The sequence below is a fragment of the Cyclopterus lumpus genome, chromosome 5 (assembly GCF_009769545.1).
Source record: "Cyclopterus lumpus isolate fCycLum1 chromosome 5, fCycLum1.pri, whole genome shotgun sequence".
Taxonomy (NCBI): Eukaryota; Metazoa; Chordata; class Actinopteri; order Perciformes; family Cyclopteridae; genus Cyclopterus; species Cyclopterus lumpus.
Window position 1 is genome coordinate 23,427,518 of NC_046970.1, and position 23,142 is coordinate 23,450,659.

The 23,142-nt window shown below is 41.1% G+C and overlaps 1 protein-coding gene and 1 pseudogene across 3 annotated transcripts; both read left to right on the plus strand.

Moving 5' to 3' along the window:
• Window positions 1-1,939: 1,939 nt before the first annotated feature.
• st3gal8 (ST3 beta-galactoside alpha-2,3-sialyltransferase 8) lies at window positions 1,940-21,791 on the plus strand. 3 transcript variants are annotated; one of them, XM_034531849.1, is made up of 9 exons: window positions 1,940-2,052; window positions 15,631-16,010; window positions 16,195-16,318; window positions 16,411-16,549; window positions 17,295-17,488; window positions 17,668-17,847; window positions 18,647-18,692; window positions 19,152-19,271; window positions 19,426-21,791. In XM_034531849.1, the coding sequence occupies exons 2-9, from the start codon at window positions 15,860-15,862 to the stop codon at window positions 19,591-19,593; spliced, it is 1,122 nt and encodes a 373-aa protein (XP_034387740.1). In that variant the 5' UTR covers window positions 1,940-2,052; window positions 15,631-15,859; the 3' UTR covers window positions 19,594-21,791. The 3 variants fall into 3 exon arrangements, with proteins under 3 accessions (XP_034387740.1, XP_034387739.1, XP_034387741.1); XM_034531848.1 differs by having other exon boundaries at window positions 1,966-2,099; XM_034531850.1 differs by lacking the exon at window positions 1,940-2,052 and adding an exon at window positions 14,079-14,190.
• Window positions 9,663-13,860, plus strand: LOC117731113 (annotated as a pseudogene).
• Window positions 21,792-23,142: the final 1,351 nt, after the last annotated feature.

The window sequence follows — 23,142 nt, forward strand, 5'->3', positions numbered from 1 at the left end:
AGCTCTGCTAGCCCAAAATTGCTCCCGAATGTTTTTTGAATGTTGTTTGAATGTTATTTATTCCTGATGGGCATGTGGTACCTTGCATGGTAGCCCCTGTTATCAGTGTATGAATGGGTGTGAATGGAAGAGTGATGACATGTAGTGTTAAAGCGCTTTGAGAGGTAGGAAGACTAGGAAAGCGCTGTGCAATTACAGTCCATTTACCCTCTTTTATCAGTCAAATATGCTAAATTCAGGGCGTTAATATAGCAGAAAACAACTTAATCTGTGTAAATATATAGAGGAGCATAAGAATGAAGCCACTCTCCCTCTTGTGTGTGTGTTCTTATCCGAGCTTCTTTGTGCTTTGTCGACATAGTCGGGCGATGTTAGCATGTTAGCACGTTAGCGTTCCCCGTAAGCTAGCTGCGGGCCCGAGGGCTCAGCTGCCGCCATGTTGAGAGCCGTGTGGAGGCAATGCGTACTGTATGCTGTGGATTTCACATTTAGCCCCTTTTTAAAGTATCAAAAGTTTTAAAAAAGTACTCATTTTGCAGACCGGCTCCTTTAAAGTTATATACGATATATAAAGCTATTCTACTGTCTCTGGTTATTTTATTGAACAGACAGAACGTGCAGCTCGCGAGGCTGAAAGGTGAGCTGATCCTCATCTCTGTGCGTCTCCGTTATGTCTTCTCTTCCTGTCTCCGTGCAGTCTGACATTCTGCAAATGTCACTATGAGATCAACTCCGAGATGTCCTTTGTGTCCGCGGCCCCATCCCAGAATGCACTGCAGCGACAGTCGGGTTTGGCGATTAACTACATTATGGGCCCTCTCCTCTTATGGCAAATTTGTTTCTGCCGTCGTTGTATTTCCTCCCTCCGGCTGCCTGGGAGACGAGCGGATAACGAAGACGTGCGTCTCAACAGGTTTTTTAACACGTTTACTTTTTCATCCATCCGGCGGCTGAACGAGAGGGAGAGGACGACGTCCAGTCATCACGGATGTGTTCACCCCTGCAAGAAATATATTTTCATGTAATTCACTTACATTAACTTTTTTTGTATTTAGGATTTCAAAGCTGCTTGGAGAAATATATATATATATACTTTTTTTTACAAGTTTTTAACAGTTGACACAATGACAAGACAACTTTACTTTAAGACAACATTAAGAGTGTTAAAATTGTTCCTCGCCGTGTAACAATACTCGTAAACTAACTTTCTATCTTTAGGCCTGTTAGTTTTAGCTTCTGTCTTTTATATTCATCTGTCTACGTGCATTTTATATTCGCTTTTACAGAGAAGTAAGGAAGGAAATATTTAAAAAGCTAGTTAATAAAACCAGTCATCGGCCTCTTAATTCAAGTCCAAACTATTTTTTGTCTGTGTTTTTTAATTGTCTCGTTTAATATCTGTTTCGTCAACTCTTACATGGGTTCAAATACTTAATTTCCTGCATTCTGGTGGATTTTTTCTGCGTCAATTTATGGTGGAAAGTCTTTATTTATGAAAAGGGAAAAACACATTTAGGTGCCAGGTGACAATTAAAAAAATATAATGGGTCATAATGCAGCTCTCAAGCATTCTGCATCGCTTAAATATGAATTTTAGTTTTCTCTTTTATCCTCTTTAAATGTGGCACGTGGCACCTCTTCACCTCAACAATAAACTAAATCAATTTGACTTCACTTTTAAACCTCTGGAATTTAAAAGCTTGCGTGTGGGTAGTCTGGGGAATAGTTTAAAAATACGTTGAGGGGAAAACATTGTTATAACATTACGAAAATAAAGTCTTATAAACAAATAAAGATTATTTCAAGATTATGGGACACACACACACACACACACACACTGACAACTTCCAAGCACCTCTAAAAAAAAAAAAAAAATCCCTTCTTCCTCCACCCCCCCCCCCCCCCCCCCCCCCCCCCTCTACACCACCACCCTCCCCCCCTTCCTCTCCCCGGTGGGCGGGGCCTGTTAGTTCTGCATCATCGTGCCCCAATACTACTCTGCAGCTTCACAAAGAGAGAAGAAGAAAAACCATCCGGACGTTGCTCCTTCATGTGAGTCCTGACCGGAGATTTGTGCCGTTTAACCGGCTGTTTACCAGGTCAGTGTGTGTGTGCGTGCGTGCGTGTCGGGACCCGGGCACAGCCCACAATGTGTGTGTGTGTGTGTGTGTGTGTGTGTGTGTGTGTGTGGTGGAAACTTAAAACTTGCAAACTTCGGTGAAGTTTTTCCATCAAACTTCTTGCAGGTTTCGGCTGCTTCGTGCAGCTGTTCTCGCGCCTGTTCGGTCGTTGTTTGTTGTTTGTTGTTTGTAGCGGTTTGTTGCGCGTGAAATAAAAAGGTGGCGGACAAGATAAGAAGAGAGAGAGAGAGAGAGAGAGAGAGAGAGAGAGAGAGAGGAGGAAAGAGGGTGGAGGGGTGTGAGGGAGGGAGGGAGGGGGGGGGCAGGCACACTGTCCTCTGACTTTCTAGCTCTCCGGCGTTACTTTCTCGAACAGCGTGTGTGTTCCTAGTCCCTCATTGTGGTCTCTGGTGACCTGCATGTAGACCACCACGTAGTGTCCGAGCCCCCCATCTGTTGTGTGTTCCTAGTCCCTCATTGTGGTCTCTGGTGACCTGCATGTAGACCACCACGTAGTGTCCGAGCCCCCCATCTGTTGTGTGTTCCTAGTCCCTCATTGTGGTCTCTGGTGACCTGCATGTAGACCACCACGTAGTGTCCGAGCCCCCCATCTGTTGTGTGTTCCTAGTCCCTCATTGTGGTCTCTGGTGACCTGCATGTAGACCACCACGTAGTGTCCGAGCCCCCCATCTGTTGTGTGTTCCTAGTCCCTCATTGTGGTCTCTGGTGACCTGCATGTAGACCACCACGTAGTGTCCGAGCCCCCCATCTGTTGCTCTCCGGTCCCTAAAATACCCGTCACTGCAGCCAACATCGTTTGTTAGAGCCCCCCTCAGTTTATTTTTAACTTCCATTTAACCATGTACTAATTATTCAGTTGTTTGCATATAGCATTTGTTATATATATATATATATTTTTAAATATTTGTATTTTATTTGTTTATTTTTATTATTATTTACATAAATCAATCGATCACTTTTATTTTCCACATCTTCCTGTCCTCCATCATCAACATCATCATCGGGGGAAACGCTTTGAAATAACGTGGATAAACCTTTTATAAAAGAATATTGAACATGTTCTTTAAGAATTTCTGAACATAAATATATTTAAATATCGTCTCCTGTGCAACAATATCCCAGCACATCGTGTCTAACGTTGATCTTAAATAGCACGATACAAACCATCAACGTATCTGTGGCTGAACCGACATTCACATTATAATCACTATTAATAATTTGCAGAAACAACTTGTATTTATTTATTAACTACAAGATCACGGTTTGTACGAAATGATGATAAAAGACTTATTTCTCGTTGCATTGTAAGTTTTCTGACGTTCATTAGAGACGAGAAGAGGCAGAATTGGGGTTCAATGACTTCACCATGTACCGGAGTTTTTGCACAATCACCATGACGATCAGTTCAAGACATACTTTTAACAGTTACATTGTTGCTTTCCTTTATTTCTCTGTTTCCCTGTCGGTGAGTCCCGTTCTCAAAAATGTTTGAAATTCCTTTTAGTGATAAAAATAAGATAAACTACTAAAAAAAAACAAGGAAACGGGGGCAAAGGGTGGGAGAACCTCGCTGGAACGCCCTCTCTGTTCACATCAATCAGTGTGGACAGTGTTTTTTTTTTAATTAGGTAGAAGATTAGTGAGTCAGAGGGTTGGAAATTAGCAATTGCCACAAGCCAAATGCAAAAAGGTTCTCTAATGAGCGGCCGGATGTTGGAGGCGACCAGCTGACTCTTTGAACTCTACGTCAGAGTTGCAAAGTCTAAGCAAAGTCTATTTATTTTTGCATTCTTGAGCCGGCGCAAAGAATAACAAGCATTTCACAAGACTCACATTTCAAGGCTTTTCCGCCAAGTGTAGTTAACGTAAAGAACTTGAAAATATATATAATGTCGCACATTGCTTGTATAGAAATGATATATATACGCTTATTATTGTGGAGTCCAGTTTGACCTAAGTCCACTTGACTGAGTACCTTCAATGTATTCTTATTATTAAAATTATATATATATATATATTAAATTAATATCATACAAATCTATACAAGATAACATATAACTGTGTTATCTTGTATAGATTTGTATGATATTAATTTAATATATATATATGTGTAATATATATATATATGTACCTTTATTATCTCGTATAGATTTGTATATTATTTATTTAATATATATATATATATATAATGTACTGTATCTCATATATTTGTATATTATTTTTAATATATATATGTACTGTATTTTCTCGTATATATTTTTTATTTTATATATATATAATGTACTGTATCTCATATATTTGTATATTATTTTTAATATATATATGTACTGTATTTTCTCGTATATATTTTTTATTTAATATATATATATAATGTACTGTATCTCGTATATATTTGTATATTATTTTTTATATATATATACAGTATATGTACTGTATTTTCACGTATAGATTTGTATATTTTTGTATATATATATATATGTACTGTATTATCTCGTCTAGATTTGTATAATAGTTACTGTTTAGTGTGACTGTAATGCACTCTACTGTGTCATTACCTCTCATATCATCCCTATAATATTCCTCTTCGTGAAGCCTGTAGTTATCTCGTTTAAGGACTCCTTCATTATAACATCCAGTTTTCTGAGGCGCTCACAGTTCGTTGGACTGATTTTATTGCTGCTCCCTGTCAGTGTTTCATCTTCTACACTTTTCCTACAGAAACACTTAAAATAAGATCAAACTATTGATTGGGGAGGTAGTTTATTGTTAGCACAAGAAAAATAGCTGTTGTAGTAAATCTTTACAGACGTTTCTAGAATATATCTGTCGTACCCATCTGCTGACAATGGTTAACCTGTACTTCAATGTGTTTATTTACCTATCTAATCTTTTTGTACTTTTATATATATATTTATTTTTCTGTACTTTTCTTGTTTTATTTCCTCCTATTTTATTCACCATCATCGCTGAAAATGTTGAATACAGAACATTTGTGCTCTGCCTGTATTTCACAAACAATATATTTATAATAAAAAGCAGTGAAGGAGAAGATGGGAAAGGAAACGAGGAGGCAGAGAAGGACAGATGGAGGTAAAGAATGAAGAGGGGGTGGGAGAGAAGACAACGGAGAAGAGGGGGTAGAGGAGGTGTGGAGGAAGTAGTAAAGTTAAATAGGAGGTAGAGAAGGAGTGGATACAGTAAAGAAGGGGTGAAGGAGGCAGACTAGGGGATGATGAAGAAAAGAGGAAGATATGAAAGGAGAGGACCATGTAGAGAAGGACATTAGGGGAGGAAACAAAGAAAGGTAAGTAGAGAAAGAGATGAGGAGGTGGACGCAGTGGATCTACATATATATATATATATATATATAAATATATATATATATATATATATGTATATGAGATTGTTTGTGCTGCTCCTTTTAGATTTTATTGTAATTTAATCTCCGACACATCTCCTACAAAAACACTCAAGATAAAATGTATCGATTCCCAGAGAAGATAAAGTGTATCGATTCACAGTTTGGATCAGACTTTATTGATCCCAATGAGGAGATGCAGTTTAGGTAATAAATATTTACAGTAATTGGATAATAATTCTTCAGTATTCCCATGATGGTTCTTTTGCACATTTTTTAATATACTTGTTGTGCACTCTGTAATATTCTAATAGTATAGAATCACATAATGTCATACACTAATCGAGATATGTTCACTTTTAAGTCGCATACAACGAAGAAAAAAAACTACATCTGGTGAAGCTGAATTCTGAATGTTGGCTTGAAAAATGACTGTAACGATTACTTGATTATTAACCGAGTTAAAAATGTAATGTTTTAATCCATCCAAGGTGATCAATTAATGATCTCAAACCATCATTGAGGCTCTAGTCAACATACAAGACAACACAGTTGGTGTATTTTGGCATTATTGTATTTGACTATATCATAATACTTGGTCTCTCTCTATATATATATATATATATTCTGTATTCTTCAAGTTTCCTTGGAGGTTATCTATCAGCCATGGAGCAGTTCTCGTCAAAGAATAGCGACTTTATTTTGTATTTAATGCTATGTTATCTCCTCTTTTTGCCTGTAATGTTCCCATTACTGCTATCTTGCTTTATGGTGAACATTTTATGACTTTTATTTAATGTTCTGTGGTATTTTTGTGGGCGACGAGTTGAGTATAATTCTGGTCCTTCAGGGATGAATTTAGACTATGCAGCGTAAACATTTATATTTAGCTGCGAGTCTGTAATGTTCTCTGTGTGTGTGTGTGTCTGTGTGTGTGTGTGTGTGTGTGTGTGTGTGTGTGTGTGTTAACGGCAGTTGTGTGGCGCTCGATGTGACTCTGGGTTTATAATATTTACGTTTGATGGGTTAGGGTTACAACTGAAAACCGGATGCATGACATAATTATAGAACAGAGGCCTGCGAGTCAAACCTCTCTCTCTCTCTCTCTCTCTCTTTGGAAAGAGATATAATTATAGCGGCCGCACAGAAACGGATTGTTTGAGACTCACGTCCGTTTTTCTTCTTTAAAGCCTTGATTCTCGTAAAAGAAAAAGCCCATTTAAAATCCTTTTTAATAGGGTGTGTGTGTGGGGGGGGGGAGTGTGAAGTGTCAGAGGAGCAGATGAGGGCTTCCTCAGACAGGAAATGGGTGTCGTCATTACGGAGTAGACCGCTGCACCCACGAGGACTCGCTCTGTATGGAGAGTACAAATAAAGTAGACGGCGTACATGGTCTGACTGTGTCTGAGTCAGTGCTGTAACTGGAAGGGGAGTGTGTTTCTGAGCGGTTGCTTAAACCCCCTTAACAGTGTGTGTGTGTGTGTGTGTGTCTGTGTGTGTGTGTGTCTGTGTGTGTGTGTCTGTGTGTGTGTTTAAAACTGAAGCATCTGTCAAATGAGGCACGTCAATTATCTCTTTGAGTGCGTTTGCCACTTCAGTTTCACTCCAACTGACACTAAAGTTATTTATAAGTGTGTGTGTGTGTGCGTGTGTGTGCGCGTGCGCGTGTGTGTGTTTGACACATTTTCCATTGGGCCTCTGGTCAGTGACACTTGACAGAAATAACAATGTCCTGTTTCTGCCGTCTTCGTGGAAACTGAAACGTTCGACCGTGCAGAGGTAAAGAGGTAACAGTCACAGCAAGAGAGGGTTGTGTGATTTTGCTTTTGTGTTGTTGTTTTTGTTGTTGTTTTTAAATTGGAAGTTCACTGTGGAACAGGGTCGAGTTATACGATAATGTACAATGTATGATTTATACAGTTTTTTTTAATATTCGCTTTAATTTAAAGGGGGCTTTATTGACGTGAAGGTGTGTACAAGTGTGTACTTTCCTCTTTTTGACCTTCATCTACGACCTGGTTTAGTCTTTACCTGCAACGGGTGCTCTGCAAACTTAATAAATAACTGCCCTTTGTTAAATATAGTCATTGTTCTTGTTCTCTGCAGTTCAAACTTGTTTCAAACGTATTTCCTGTTTTTTTTTCTACATGCAAAGTCCTCGTCTACCTGTCGTTGTTTTTGCTCTTTTTCCTGTTCTGTGTTTTCACAGCTCATCAATCCCACTGTGGGTTCTCGCAGTGTTTATCAGGTATCCCACGATCCAGTGACCTTTATCTGTCTTTACCCTGATGGACTGGATGTTTTTCCTGCACACTCAGCTGGAAAGTGCTGGAAAGACAACTTTAGGTTGTTATAAAAAAAAACTCGAGAAAATGAGTTGTTTTTTATCTCCTCAGGGGGGTTTGTGGTTTACAGTTGCACAGTACAGCATGTCGCTTTTACTTTTTTATTTTTTTATGCGACGAGGTCGAAGCACGAACCAATCACAACGGACGACGACACAGAAACAAGAAAGAAAGTAAGACACTTTGTTACTCCTTTCGACCTCGACGTGGACATCTTGTACCAGATCCACTCTTCCCATTCTTACCTTTCACAATAAAAGCCCTAGGCGTATATACACTGTGTCACTGTTTTCAAGAGGGAACTGAAATTCACTCGAGAGTATTTAGTTTAAAGACTCAATGAAATAGCCAACAGTACTTTAGTCTGTTTAAGAATTTGCCTCCGACAGATTAACAGACGAAAGCATCTCTTTTGGTTCTGTAAGATTCGTGTTCAAAGCTCCGGGTCCCGTGGCCGCAGGAAATTCAGGATTCGAGTTAAAGTTTAACAATATTTAATGGCAAAGATAATACTCATGTAGCGTTCACGATCGTGGGGCCAGAAAGGAGGAACTCTCCACAGACGGAGTGCAGCTCCCAGGGAGCCACAGACCGGGGCTGTCTCGAGTCTCCAGACCAGTAGAACCATGTCCCCAGAACAAATGCTCGGCTATTAGTATGGTCATGCAAATGAATTCACACCTAAAGGTTAGTTCCATTGGTCAGTTCAAAGGATGCCGTCGTTCTGTTCGCTAAGCCAATTAGTAAACAGGCGAGGTCAAAGCTCACTCTTCCGGTCAAGGACAGGAAGTTCCCCTTCACAATAAAACCCTATTATCCTGCCTTCCGAATAAAAGCAACACATTAGGTTTCAATCGGCATCCATTTTAACTATTGTCTAAACAATAAAACATTCATTCATTCTCATGCATCATACAGTTAATCATTACATTTGTCATTAAAACAGAATAATAAAACAGTGATCCTCTCTTATGTTTCACAATACATTCCTCCAGAATATTCCTCATAATATCCCAAATTAATTATCATATCTTTCTTTATGTATTAATTTAAAACATAAACTTCTCTTATCTACATGTGCAAATATATATAAAATCCACTACAAACTAACAGTTCTCGGCCTGCAAACCTGTTTTTTAGAACCGTCAAAAATTTCCCATCAATTGGTGTGGATTAAATAAATATTTCCATATTTGTGTTTGATTATTCGTCACGAGGGTGCAAAGGCCTTAAAGGTCATGTTTGACTATGTTATTGGAGAACAAATGAATCTTAACCAGAAATGTGACGTCAACTTTTAAGACTTGACACGTATTAATAGTGCATACTGGTGTTACAGGAAAGAAAGTTATGGGACGTCAATGTAATTGGGTAATAAATACAAGAACGTACATGGAGATATCTTTTAATCCTGGATAAATAAAACTTGAATCTTTTTAAATAAACCGCTTTTTAATTTAAATATAGTGAATGAGAGAGGGAAAAAAAATACATATAGCTAAAAAAGCGTCCTCTTCTACAGGGACCATTGTTTCATTCTCATGTTTCTCTAACTCCAGAAAGAATAATTAAAAAAACTAGTCTGAACACGTCAAACTAAGTGAGGTGATTAAAAATAAGATCTTCGTCGCCGTGTGCGGATGGCGTGAGAATCGACACCGTTCCTCTTCCGTGGTGTCGATTTTATTTTTACTGCTCGTTCCCTTACTCCCATCAGCGCGGCAGCTGGTTTCCATTCTGGTGTCGACAGAGGTCGGACGTCACAGAGAAAGAAAGAGAGAGAGAGAGAGAGAGAGGAAGACGGGAGTTATTTGGTACATGGCTTTCTCTGTACAGGAAACCATGTGACCTTTTAACCCCTCCTCCTAACCCTGAAATAACACACACACACTGTGACTCAGCAGACAGGTGGAACCACTCGAAACTGTTCCCAACTTTATACGGTTCATTAAAAAAACATATTCATAAAATAAGGTTATTTCTGATATAAAAGATATTTCTAAAAAAATGAAGAGAAGAAATAATGTTTTTTAAAAGGGTGTAGTTGGATTTTTATGTTTTTTTAATTTTTTTAGGTTATTTCTGATATAAAAGATATTTCTAAAAAAATGAAGAGAAGAAATAATGTTTTTTTAAAAGGTGTAGTTGGATTTTTATGCTTTTTAAAAAATATTATCATTATATTAGTGGCATACGCTCGTCTTTAAATGACAATAGCACAGGAGGCTGCTTGAGAATGAGAAATCCTATCAGGTAAGAAAGGAGAAGGAGCACTCTAAACGTCTGGCCAAGGTGCGAGAGGAGCTGGTCAAGCTGAAGTCCTTTACACTGATGTTAGTCAATGAGCGTCAGCAGCACCTAGAACAAATGGACCAACAGAGCCAGCGGACCCAGGAACTCAGCCAGCAGCTCCAGCAGTGGGAGCAGTCACTGAGTGAAGCCCGGGATCGTGCTCAGGAGGATGGCCACAGGGTGCTGAGTCTGGAGGCAGAGCTTAAAGAGAAATCTGCCATACTCACCCAACAACACGAGGAGATGAGTGCTGAGCTGGCATCTCAGGAGATCCACAACCGTCAACTCAATGGCAATCTTCTTGAGCTTACGCATAAAGTGGAGGAGCTAGAGGAGAGCAACATGGCCTTGAGGAAATCTGAGGAAGAGTTGCAGGAGCTGAGGGAGAAGATTGGCAAAGGGGAGTCTGGTAACTCCAACTTGATAACTGAGTTGGAGAATTTGCGGAAACATGTCCTGGAAATGGAGGGAAAGGATGAGGAGATTACCAAGACTGAAAATCAGTGTAAGGAGCTACGAAAGAGGCTACAAGAGGAGGATAGTAAGAGCAAAGACCTCACGCTGGAAGTGGAGAAGCTCCAAAAAAGAATGATGGAGTTCGAGAAACTTGAGGGTACCTTCAGCATAAGCAAGGCTGTATGTGCACAGTTACACACTGCCCTTGAGACAGAGAAGGGCCTCACCAAAGAGCTCTCAGATGAGGTTGTAGCTCTCAGGATCCGTATGAAAGAGGTTGAGTCCACTGAACTTAAGTTAGAAAAGTCAGAGCTGAGCCTTAAGGATGACTTGAGTAAGCTGAAATCATTGACTGTTGCTTTGATGGAAGAACGAAAGACCCTGATGGAAAGATTGAAGTCAGATGAGAAGAAAAAGGAGGATTTGAGTAAGATGGTCAAAGTTGAGCAGGGTAAAGTTATGGACGTGACTGAAAAATTGATAGAGGAAAGCAAAAAGCTCTTGAAGATGAAATCAGAGATGGAAAACAAAGTAGAGACTCTAAACATAGAAATGGGCGAGCTTGGCACTAAGTTGACTTATGAAATTGATAAAACTAAGGATCTTAGTTATACGGTTTGTCAAATGAAAAAAAGATTAGATGGCTTCGAGCAAACAGAAAAGCTATCAGTGAAGAATTCAGAGAAATGTGAACTGGGAAGAATGTCTGACCCTGTCAAAAGAGAAGACAACAAAGTTAAGGAGCTGACATTTGAAATTGAACGCCTGAAAAATCGTCTCAAACTACTTGAAGTAGTTGAGGGAGATCTGATCAAGACAGAGGATCAGTACGACATGTTGGAGAAAAGGTTCATGACCGAACAAGACAAAGCCAACAATCTTTCCCAACAGCTGGAGGAAATGAGGGATCAGATAGCACGAAACAAAGCAATCGAAAAAGGGGAGGAGGAAAGCCAGGAAGTAAGCCAACAATGCAAGAAAGCGGAGGCCAAAACCAGGGAACTGCAGGCGGACGTCGTGGCCCTCAAGGAGAAGATCCATGAACTGATGCACAAAGAAGACCAACTTTCTCAGCTCCAAGTGGATTACTCTGTCCTGCAGCAGAGGTTATTGGAAGAGGAGGAGAGAGCCAAGAACATGGGCACTGAAGTTTTCCATCTCACCAAAGAATTGGAGATAGCAAAGCGCCATAGTCGAGCGCTAAGGCCGAGTTTGAATGGGAGGAGAATGGTGGACAGAGGCACCGTCAACTGGACCAGCAGAGGAGGATACCCCAGCTGTGTTTATCAGGAAATCTTTTCAAGAAGAGAATCACATCACGAACAACCTCAGACAGAAGTGCACAAAGAAGCCAACAGAAAAGAGCGGTGTTGAGCGTTGCCCTTCATCTGGCAGTGACCTCGGCGTGAAGAAATCCTGGATTCCCTGGATGAGGAAAAAGGAAAACACCCCTCAAGAGACCAACTTGGGGAAGCATCTGCAAATTAATGGGGATCCTTTGACTTCTGAACTGACAATGTCTCAAAAGCAAGGGCAGCCTTTACACAGTGAAATTGATTCACCCGTGTTGTCTTGAACGTACCGTGGTTCTACTGTGAAACGCGTACATTATTTCACGTGTCACGTAAATAACCGAACGACGTTCTAGCACAACAGTTTTTGCTTTTGATAAACCAGGAAACACCGAATGAGCCGGTTTATTAATATATTAATCGGACCATATTTTTCAACTTTTCACATAAACACGGGAATATGTCGTCGTCGCAGGGTGTTTTCCTGAACACTGGCTACTCATCAATGCGTTGGAAGTCACACAGACTTCCATTGAATACATTATTTTTTAACAGAGATATTGATCCCCTGTTCTCCGTTGTGGACTTTCACACACACCGGCCGATCACTTTTGTGTTGAAAGCCCCTTTCGGACCATCGGTCGCTGCAGGAGTTCAGTGTAACGAGGTGAATTTGTCCTGCGGCTCTTTTCTCCAGAGAGCATTGAACTCTTCCGCCTGGGAAGGAAATGAGTAACGAGAACACGTATGTGTGTCAGAGTGTCGGGCCGTTGGAATCGGTCCGGACTCGTCCGCTGCGGACTCACAGTAGCTGCAGAGGTGTGATTTGTATCTGCAGAACTTTTATTATTGAGAACACGTGACGGCAAACTAGTTTTGCCACTTAGACGTCGGCGGGATGTTTTGTGTCTCTGTGTTTGTTTTGATTTCTTCTCTTCTTCTTTTTTTTTCCATTTCGGGAGATGTGCAAAAATAGCTTTTATTTTTATTTGTTCTATTTTTTTTATTGACAGTAGGCATTAATTAGACATTTACAGATGTCTTTCAGACAATTGACATTGCATATGCAGATTTTTAGATGATGCTCATTTTAGTTATACAGAGTGTAAAACATCAGGATAAACAACAAAAAAGAGACAGAATTAAACAAAAAAACTAAAAGAAAACAATGTATAACTAGGGAGTGATCTATTGTACATTCATTGATTTATAAAAAATAAAATCAGGTTCACAAAAATATCTTTTCAATTGAGAAAAGTCTTCATTGTCGTTGATCTTGTTTCGTACGCTGCGTTTTTAAATATCTTGCTTGACTTGATATTCGTATATTATCATTTAAAGAGCTGCATATAATGAGGTTGTTAGAGATTAGGGTCTCGGCTGTAAACGCATATTGATTGATCTCGTTCGAGCGGTCGAATGCAGGTAAAACGGTTCGTGTGGAGGACAAAAGAGGTGGGACGCATCGGCCCAAATGCATTCTGGGAACCCTGACGATGATTTCTCTTGTCGTTGGTTTAAAAAGATCTCCTGGCTACACGGGAACCCCAGAAATACAACCCCTGAAACCTCCGGAGGGCCAATCCAATGTTAAATCACACCAAGCAAGGTGGAAATGAATCTCTGCATCAAAATATTTTAATTAATCTTCAGAACTTTTCAGACACGGCGGCGGTCGTTCACACGTGTCACATTGTAACAACTTCCGTTAACTTTTCAAGATGACGAGATGTAAGATGTGTGTCGACGAAATTGAACCCTCCTCAGTTTTTCTGTACGGTTTATGAAACAGATTTTATTTTTTCCGGAAGCACCCGGCGGCGACTTAAGTGACGGATTCAATGTTCACACTTTTTTAAAGCGTTACAAAAAATGGTGCGGCTCCGACCTCGTCACGATGACGTCACATTCATGCAACAATGTGCATGTTTGAAAGGAGCTTTAGAGCTGCTGGTTAAAGTGTGTGTGTGTGTGTGTGTGTGTGTGTGTGTGTGTGTGTGTGTGTGTGTGTGTGTGTGAGTGTGTGAGAGAGAGAGAAGCAATTACAACACGCATTCTGAAATAAATATCAGTTACACAACAGAGTAAATAAGAAACACACACACATTGGTCAGCTGATTAGCTACAGGCACACACACACACACACACACACACACACACACACGCACACGCGGTGACTGAGGGACATTCAAGCAGACAGGAGGAGAGCGAGAGCTGAAACAGGAGAAGCTGAACTGAATCCAGATCTGATTTGTATTCAGAGAGTGAGCTCGTCTGCAGGGAGACATTCCTGCATGAGAGGGGAGGTAGGCTGTGGGAGGAAGAGGGAGAGGGAGAGGGAGAGGGAGAGGGAGAGGGAGAGGGAGACTCCATTAACCAACACAAGTTAAATGTTGGACCTCTCCCTTCATCTTCCTGTGTTATTCAAGCTAGAAGGCAGTGTGTTTGCAATTGTTTAAGATGTTTTTGTCATCATTTAAGAAAAAACTCTTCAAACATCGTAGTCAACATCATGATTAGTTTGTTATAGATGTTGTTTTTTAGTTTCTTGGATAATAAGTCATAATTAGTTATATATAATTAGTTTCTCCAGAACAGTTTTGTTATGTATAAATAATTTGTTACAAGCTGTTTCTTCATGGATACTTTGTTATATTTCTTTATGGATAAATAGTCGTAAATAGTCCGATATAGATAATTAATTTGTCATAGTTTGTTTTTGGTTTGTTGTAAATAGTTTGGATGATGGATGTTTTGTAAATAATTTGCTGTCATGATGAATAATTTGTTTGCTATAACAAGTTTGTTATTACTTTTCAAACTTCAGCACAAAATCCTCCAGATTAAAAGAATTGCAGAATGAAAACTTTTTATAATTAGGAACCCGTTCCATACAATGAGAGCACGTATATCATAAATACTAAGACATGAACGGCTAAACATTCTTTATTATTGTCCAGTGCCAGACCATAGTTTACCTTGTAGGTGATTGATACAATTAACACATTTAATGTAAACATATTGGGCAGCTAAATTGGGGTAACAGGACTTTAAGATTTAGTTAATAATCTGGCTGCTGAGTTCTGGGCTGAATTCTTAATAAACGGGATAAACGGGTAAAGTGAGAGTTACAGTAGTCCAAGTTTGATGAGATAAATCATCTACTATTTTATCTTTAAGATATTTGCTAATTTGTTGTTATTATTTTGTTAAAGGTAATTCGTCCTTTAATTGTCATCGATAATTTGGTATATTCTTTTATAGGTAATGCGTTTGTTATGGATAATTAGTTTTTCATAGATAGTCTAATGTATTGGTCAGCATATATAATGTTGTTCTTATTAATAATTGATTGGTTATAGATACAATTCCTCTTGTAACGTTAACATGTGTTATTCGCTATATGTCCGTGTCTCTAGATGCAGAATGACCGAGACACCAGGTCTCGGTTATCCAGCTAACGTCATTAAAGCTGCTCCAGAACATAATGTCTATAATGGATAATTACTCAATAAGTTCATTATCAACACAGAACAAGCAGCCGAAGCTCCAGTCCGGTTCCACAGTTCTCCTGAATGTGTTTGGAGCTAAGCGAGCACCAAAAGTCTGCAGCTCCAGGGAGCTTTCACACAAATCTATTTCTGCGCCGAATTGCAACGCGAATCATTTATTTTCAGCAAACGAATGCAGTTCCCAACTTATTGTTAATGACGTCGATGTCACCGTTTTCTTTCTGCCTGAACCAGTTTGCGACAAGACTCCCCAGAGGAGCACCGGACAGAAAGTTCAGTCTTCACGGAGATGAAGCCGAGCGAAGAGGCGACCGAACGGGCCAAGATGTCCAGATGACAACAGATGGCAACAGTCCGAACATGCTGACATGAGCAGGCTGAACGTTTGATTGACAGCTCCACAGCAACGACACACCCGTCCTTCCGGCGGCCGCCCGCCCGCCCGCTCGCCGTCCGACCAGCCATGTTGTTGAGGAGGAAGCTGTGCGTCGGCGTGGTGATCGCAGCCATCCTCTTCCTCATGCTCGCCAGTCAGAGCATCCAGAGGAAGCACTTCCTGCCTCTGTCCTTGGCCCTGCCCATCAGCCGGGCCACGCCCACTGGCAGGGAGACAGGTGAGGGGTCGATGTCGTCACCACCGGGGTCAAAGATATCTCAAACCAAACAAAACTTTTGAATTGTTCTTAGCGACAGTAGAACTAGCAGAGTAAACAGATTGGTTCATATAGATGCTAACAGGGTTAGCAGAGCTCCCATGATGCAGTGTTCTCTGACTCTCAGTCTGTCTGGGTTTTGCAGTAGCTGAACCCACGGCGCCCCCTGCTGCTCTGACCCCTGACCCTCCCAGGACCCACCCTCCTCCCCGCACCACCAAACCCGAAGCCAAGGAGAAGCCTGAAGAGAACTCCCGGGACGACCTGCGGTAAAACGTCCCAGGAAGTCGTGGACTCTCGTTTCCCGGTGATTCCCTTTTCTCTGTCCACGCGTCATTCCTCTGTGTCGTCCTCTTTTCAGGTCGTGCGGTTGTGCCGAGTCCTGTATTTCCGACTTGGGGAAGTCGGACTGGTTCAGCCGACGCTACGACCCCGAACAGCAGCCGGTCCTCCGAGACGACGCCGACAACTTTGACCCCGAGGCGCTCAGATGGTGGCTGGTGAGGACAAAAAAAGCTATTGGTTCCCATCAGAGTGGGCCACACTTACTGTGACTTGTGATGGTTTTTGATTACATATATTTTAAGATTAAAAAAAAATACTTTTTAAGAGATACTATGCTTAGATTTTATTGATTTTTTTTGTACTTTTTTTTTCATGGCATACTCTGCCCACCGACCGAGCCAAAATATGTTTTAACAAAGTTGTTTACTTTATTTTTTAATAATAACATGGTGATTTGATTAACTCAAGTGTGATCCCCGAAAATTATTGCAGGACGCACACTCGAAGAGATTCAATGGATGTGACAACTTGAATTGTTGAATCAGCTGAATCACACAGAATTTGTGTTAGAAGGCCAAAGATTTAAAAAGAACGTGTTACATCCTGTCACATCGAGGCCCATTGATGAAAATCTGTCTGTCGGCAAATAGAAATGTTAAAAGTCTTACATTTGTCAGCTGTCTGGATGGAGAGCCAAATGTCTGAGTCCCTTTGCTGCATTTATAGATTACTGCAGAAACCATTAGCAGATTAAAGGGTTGAAATGCTGCTAACATCATCAGTTTGATCCTCAGTAGACTTTATACACTGCGATGTAAGAAATTATACTGTATTGTATAAAACAATTACAGCCTAAAATAAAAAAAGTCTTTCTCCCCCAAGCTGTTGGAAATTGTATTTTAATGGGTCTCTACTTAATAACGTTGTATTAAATAAAATAATGTGATATATCCTCCACAGAGTCTTCAGCGGTCCGGTAACGACCAGTCTCTAAAGGAAGTGATGTCGGAGATGTTCAGGGTCATTGCCACGCCCACTGTGGACTTTAGGCCCCTCCCCTCCACTTGCCGAAGTTGCGCGGTGGTCGGCAACTCCGGCAACCTGCGACGGTCAGGAAACGGCAAGCTGATCGACTCCCATAACTCTGTAATCCGGTACGTGTGTGTGTGTGTGTGTGTGTGTGTGTGTGTGTGTGTGAAAAAAGCAGTTACAACACGCATTCTGAAATAAAATAGAAACACACACACATTGGTCAGCTGATTAGGACTACACACACACACACACACACACACACGTGTATTACCCTCCTCTTCCTCATCTTTCTCCTCCACAGGATGAACAAGGCGGTGACTGAAGGGTTTGAGAACGACGTCGGGAACCGGACGACGCATCACTTCCTGTACCCGGAGAGTGCGGTGGACGTTGCCCGCGGCGTCAGCCTCGTCCTGCTCCCCTTCAAACTCAGAGACCTGGAGTGGCTGACCAGCGCGCTGTCCACCGGACAAGTCAAAATGTATAAAAATACATACGAATTGCACTCAAAATCCAGCAAGTAGAGAGAGAAATACGCTCAGTGGGGTGTTTCTAATGCACTAATGCAGTAGACTCTACCTTAATGAAGGTTATCATGTTCTAGTTTGTTAAAACTGTGTGTTCAAAACCTCAAAACATTAACAAATGGATGTCAAATATGTACATGAAACAGACACAAATGAAGGCAAAAGGTACTAGATAATGTGGAAGCATTATGTAGTTTTTATATTCTTTATATATTTAAATATACATTAAGAACATGTTGAAATGTAAAAAATAGTTGAAACATACATATGAAGCATTTACATCAGACTATATTAAACATTGGTAAAGACATTTCATATTGTAGCCATTATTTTGTTTTTAAAAATCATAGGGAATATACGTATATAAAAATGTTGCATGTTACTATGAACAAAATTAACTTAAAATAGAAAAACTGTCTAAAACTAATCTGTAAACGTGCAGTAGATAAATTAATACCTCACAGATGTCTACTCAAAAGTTGAAATATCTACAGAAATAGATCTGCAATAACAGCTGAGACTGTAAAATAATAAAATACAATATATGTTTTATATACCCAACAATATGCCTGAGTACAATATTTACTTCAGGCAGGGTAAAATGTTAACTTTCTTGTTTTTATATATATATATATATATATATATATATATATATATATATATATATATATATATATATATATATATATATATATAAAGAAACAAAAACCAAGCTTGAACTAGATGATGAGCTGTTTCTGTGTGTGTGTTCAGGACCTACATGAGGGTTAAAGACCGAGTGGAGGCGGATAAAGACAAGGTAAAAAATAAACGCTTCGTCGTGTTCTCTGTTTACAGGCTGTTTTTTATAGCGGATAGTTGATGTTTTAATTAAGGGTACAATGTCTGACACGTCCAAATAAATCAAAATTCTTCATTCCACGTGTGATTCTGCAGGGACGTGTAAAAAAAAAAAGTCAAATTCGGTACATTTTGATATTATCCTGCAAATATTATAAAGTTATTGAACAATTATCTCTTTCATTTACAAAAATATAGTTAAACCAAAATGACTTAAATAATAGAAAAGTATAATGCTTCAGTTAAGCACATGATTACAGGCGCTTACCACATGTTTACTTGAAAACACTTGAAAACTGCCAATGGAGACGAACAAGTTGAACACGTTGCCGTGGTAACACTGTATGTGTGTGTGTGTGTGTGTGTGTGTGTGTGTGTGTGTGTATGTGTGTGTGTGTGTGTGTGTGTGTGTGTGCAGGTTCTGGTGGTGAACCCTGTGTTCTTGAAGTACGCTCACGATCGATGGACCGAGGGTCACGGTCGCTACCCGTCCACTGGAATGCTGGCCATCATCTTCGCTCTGCACACCTGTGACCAGGTAGGAGTGTGTGTGTGTGGGATGGGGGGATGGGGGGGGGGAGTCTGCACACTTTAAAATGTACACAACGTGTTTAGTGCCCAGACCAGCCACACTTGGTCCAGTGTAGCGTCTTGCGGTATACGTCACTGCATCACTTCCCGTCTGCGTCCAGGTGTCTGTGTTCGGTTACGGCGCCGACCAGCAGGGGAACTGGCACCACTACTGGGAGGAGAACCGCAATGCCGGAGCCTTCAGGAAGACCGGAGTCCACAGCGCCGACTTTGAAACGCAGATCATCCACCAGCTCGCCAAGGAGGGCAAAGTCAGCCTGCACCTGTGACGCAACCACTGACCTGGTGACCCCCCCAACAGGCCTACAGCCATGATGATCTACTGATGGACTTACAGACGGGTCTACCGGCATACAGACCCAGAGACGGACATGCCGACTGACCGATAGACCTCCCAAATGACAAACTGATGAACCTCGTGATCCACAGACAGAAGGACCGACCTACATATAGACTTACAGACTGCTGACTGGCCTGCAGAGCTAAATACAGACCCACAGACCTTCTGACAGACCAGCAGATCATTCACCATAGAACCATCTTCGTCTCGTCTGGCATCCAGCTGAGTCCGGTTGATTGGCCAACAGTGGATCGCGTACAAAAAAAATCAGCCCTGTGTAGATCACATCCGGCAGAGCGGACTGAAGACGCTGTCAGGCGGCGACATTTTTACAATCCCGAATTACCTGTGGACGGGGGGCCATTTTGGGGGTGGGAGGAGCTACACTAAGCACCTCCACGTGGTGGGCGGAGCTCAGATATCCAGACTCCTGCTGGTTCAAATGAGTTCCGGCTCCACTTGAACATACAGACCTGCTTTTTTTTTTCTTTTTCGCGACCCTCCACTATTTAAAAACAGACAGACCGTGTGCGACTGCAAAGGATTTACCACGAAATGTTTTGCTCGAAGCGGAAAACAACCACAGACTTTTTAAACATTTACAGGTATAACCTCTATTTCTTTTTCTTCCACTATGAAAGCACTTTGCCCTGAAGAAGAAATGGCATAAGGAGTCCAGTTGTCCGACCACGTTACAAGACATTTGATATTTTATATAATTTATAATCCATCCATGTATTCTAACGGACGCTTAACGCCACCCGTCCTGATCTGGGAGATGGTCTCTGGTTTGAACTGGTTAAGGGACGACGTCTTATAGATTTAGAGCTGAAGGAGCCCGTTTGAGTTTCTCATCCTGTGTTTGAGTTTCTACATGCGGTCTGTGATGATTTAACAGTCTGCCGGTTTGCAGCAGGGCGATTCTTTTATTACGCGCAACAAGTTAACGGTAAGCGGTAAAAGTTAAACTCTACAACAAGAGCTTCAGGTGTGATTAAGTGCCGCAGAAACTGCACGACTTTAAACTAAAGATTTCTTTAACAAGACTTAACGCGCGTGCGTTGCATGGATGAGTGGATAATGTAGTGCAATGTAAGTCCGACCAAAAGATACCAACCAACCACATGAATGAAGAGACCGACCCGTCCAGCAGGGGGCAGTCAGTCAGCTGTCTGCTGGACTTCCTGTTGCTGAATGTCTGAGGCTTCATTCACACTGAGAAGGTTTGAGTCTGAATCCGAGTTTCTTGTATAGTTCCTCTCAGCTGCGCTTGTTGTTTTACGTGATGGCTCCGTTGGCACATGGATGGTCAGCACGTACCCTCGTGGTAGATGGTGAAATGTGCATCTGAAGAAAGTACAATGTGGCTTTCAAGTTTTTTTTTTTATTACATTTTTGTTATGTATTTCGGCTGTTTCTCTTTCAAAATGTCCCTTTTTTTTAAATGGTTTATTATGGAATATTTTGTGGTGGATTTCATTTAAAAAAAATAAAATAAACACAGATATTTATTTTGGACCAAATCTTAAAATGTTGAAAGATATCGCACACTTTAGCTTCAGATTTTGCAGGAGTTATATCCTCCAATGCATTAAGGGACCGTTTCTTCAGCTGTGTGACCTGTTGCACTGGTAAGCAGCCTTTTGTATACTAACGACGTGTTTTGCGCTGGTAAAAGTAGCATCTGTCGACTAAATGCATCTACGATCTCACTGAAAATTTACTTTGAGATTAACTTTGCACAAAAATTCCCACATAATTGTATACACCTCTTGTATGTTTTCACGGCAGGGGATTTTTTTGTTTAGTTTCGTCAAACGAAAGGCCTTTTAGAAGTTATACAATATATTTTTTCTGCAAGCTATATAGGAACTGAGCTGGACCATGGAAGAGTTTTGCAAAAACTAGAATACATTTGAAGTGGGTAATGCATCCATTTGTGCTGCTTATCTGGACCCAAGTCCCACAATTTAAATAATTGTATCAGACATTAATTTATACTGCTGAGGGAAAAAAACATTGTTTTTCCATTATACTTCAATAATAGCATTAACCTGTATGTATGACTGTGAAACAGGTAAATTATATTCTTTGTGGTAATAAAAAAAGTCTTGAATTGAACAGAAACCCAGCATCATGGTATCCTTATCCAACTTATTACCAAACGGATAATACGGAAATTAATTAATGTCAAGCCTATAGATGCACATATTTCAAGTCATTGAATTTGCTTTTATGTAATCGTGAGACTTTAAATAAACGTAAGGCTCATTGAAGAGTTTTAAAAGGCTGTGCAGCAAACTGTTTGTGTCACTGCTTGTGTGACAGACACCCTTGGTTCAGTAAGCTCCGCCCCCGGCTGAGGGCCAGTGAGGGACACGACTGTCAAGGAGCAGTGGCCCACCGGCAGGTAAGGCAGCGGTCTGGGAGACCTGGACCAGCCGTGGCGGAGAGGGGACTGAGTCCACCTGGACCAGCTGTGAGACGAAGGGGACTGACTCCACCTGGACCAGCTGTGACAGGAAGGGGACTGAGTCCACCTGGACCAGCTGTGACAGGAAGGGGACTGACTCCACCTGGACCAGCTGTGACAGGAAGGGGACTGAGTCCACCTGGACCAGCTGTGACAGGAAGGGGACTGACTCCACCTGGACCAGCTGTGACAGGAAGGGGACTGACTCCACCTGGACCAGCTGTGACAGGAAGGGGACTGAGTCCACCTGGACCAGCTGTGACAGGAAGGGGACTTAGTCCACCTGGACCAGCTGTATCTTTAACTTGTTGTATTTATTACCACTAGATTAACGCCTTTACGATACAAGGACCCTGAAATACTGCATTCAATTACTAATCCGTCCGTCGATTAATGTGGCAAAAACACACACTCACGGGTACATCCCAAGTCTCTCATTTGTCAATTCCTCGCTCCGCGCATGGTTTCCTTGTGTCTCTCTCCATGCATTGCTAGTTGATAGTTTCAGGTGCTAATCAAGCACATAATTAAGTTAATTTAAATATATATATAATAAATATAATATAATAGTAAATATATATTGTAGTGTCACGGGCTGTCGCTAGGACAGGCTAGCCTGGGGCGGTGCCAAGAGAGAGAGATGAACACAGGCACGTCCGAGGGTATTTAACAAAAGTCCAGGTTTATTTCCCATCCCACCAGCAAGGTAACATCCAAAAACAACAAAGTATCAAAAAAAAGGTCCAGTTAGATAACACAAAACATCTCGGAGGAGAAAGTGGTTAATTAACCAAACAAAAACTCAATCCTGGTGAATCCAGGCTACGAGGTCCTTTCCCTTGTTGTCCTCTTCCAGGTGCTCGTGGGTTCACCTTCCGCTCTCCTTTCTCCTTCCCAGGTGCTCTCCCTTAAGTCTCCCAGCCCTGCCTCAATCAGGTGCCTTAAGCAGCTGCAGCTGGGTGAGCGGTGAGGCAGGCTGGGAGATGTAGTTTTTGCACTGGTGGT

Coding starts and splice junctions, on each gene's coding strand:
- st3gal8 (XM_034531849.1), top strand. CDS start 15,860: ATGTTGTTGAGGAGGAAGCTGTGCGTCGGCGTGGTGATCGCAGCCATC. Junction 16,550..17,294: donor AGGCGCTCAGATGGTGGCTG/GTGAGGACAAAA, acceptor TATCCTCCACAG/AGTCTTCAGCGGTCCGGTAA. Junction 18,693..19,151: donor TGGAGGCGGATAAAGACAAG/GTAAAAAATAAA, acceptor GTGTGTGTGCAG/GTTCTGGTGGTGAACCCTGT.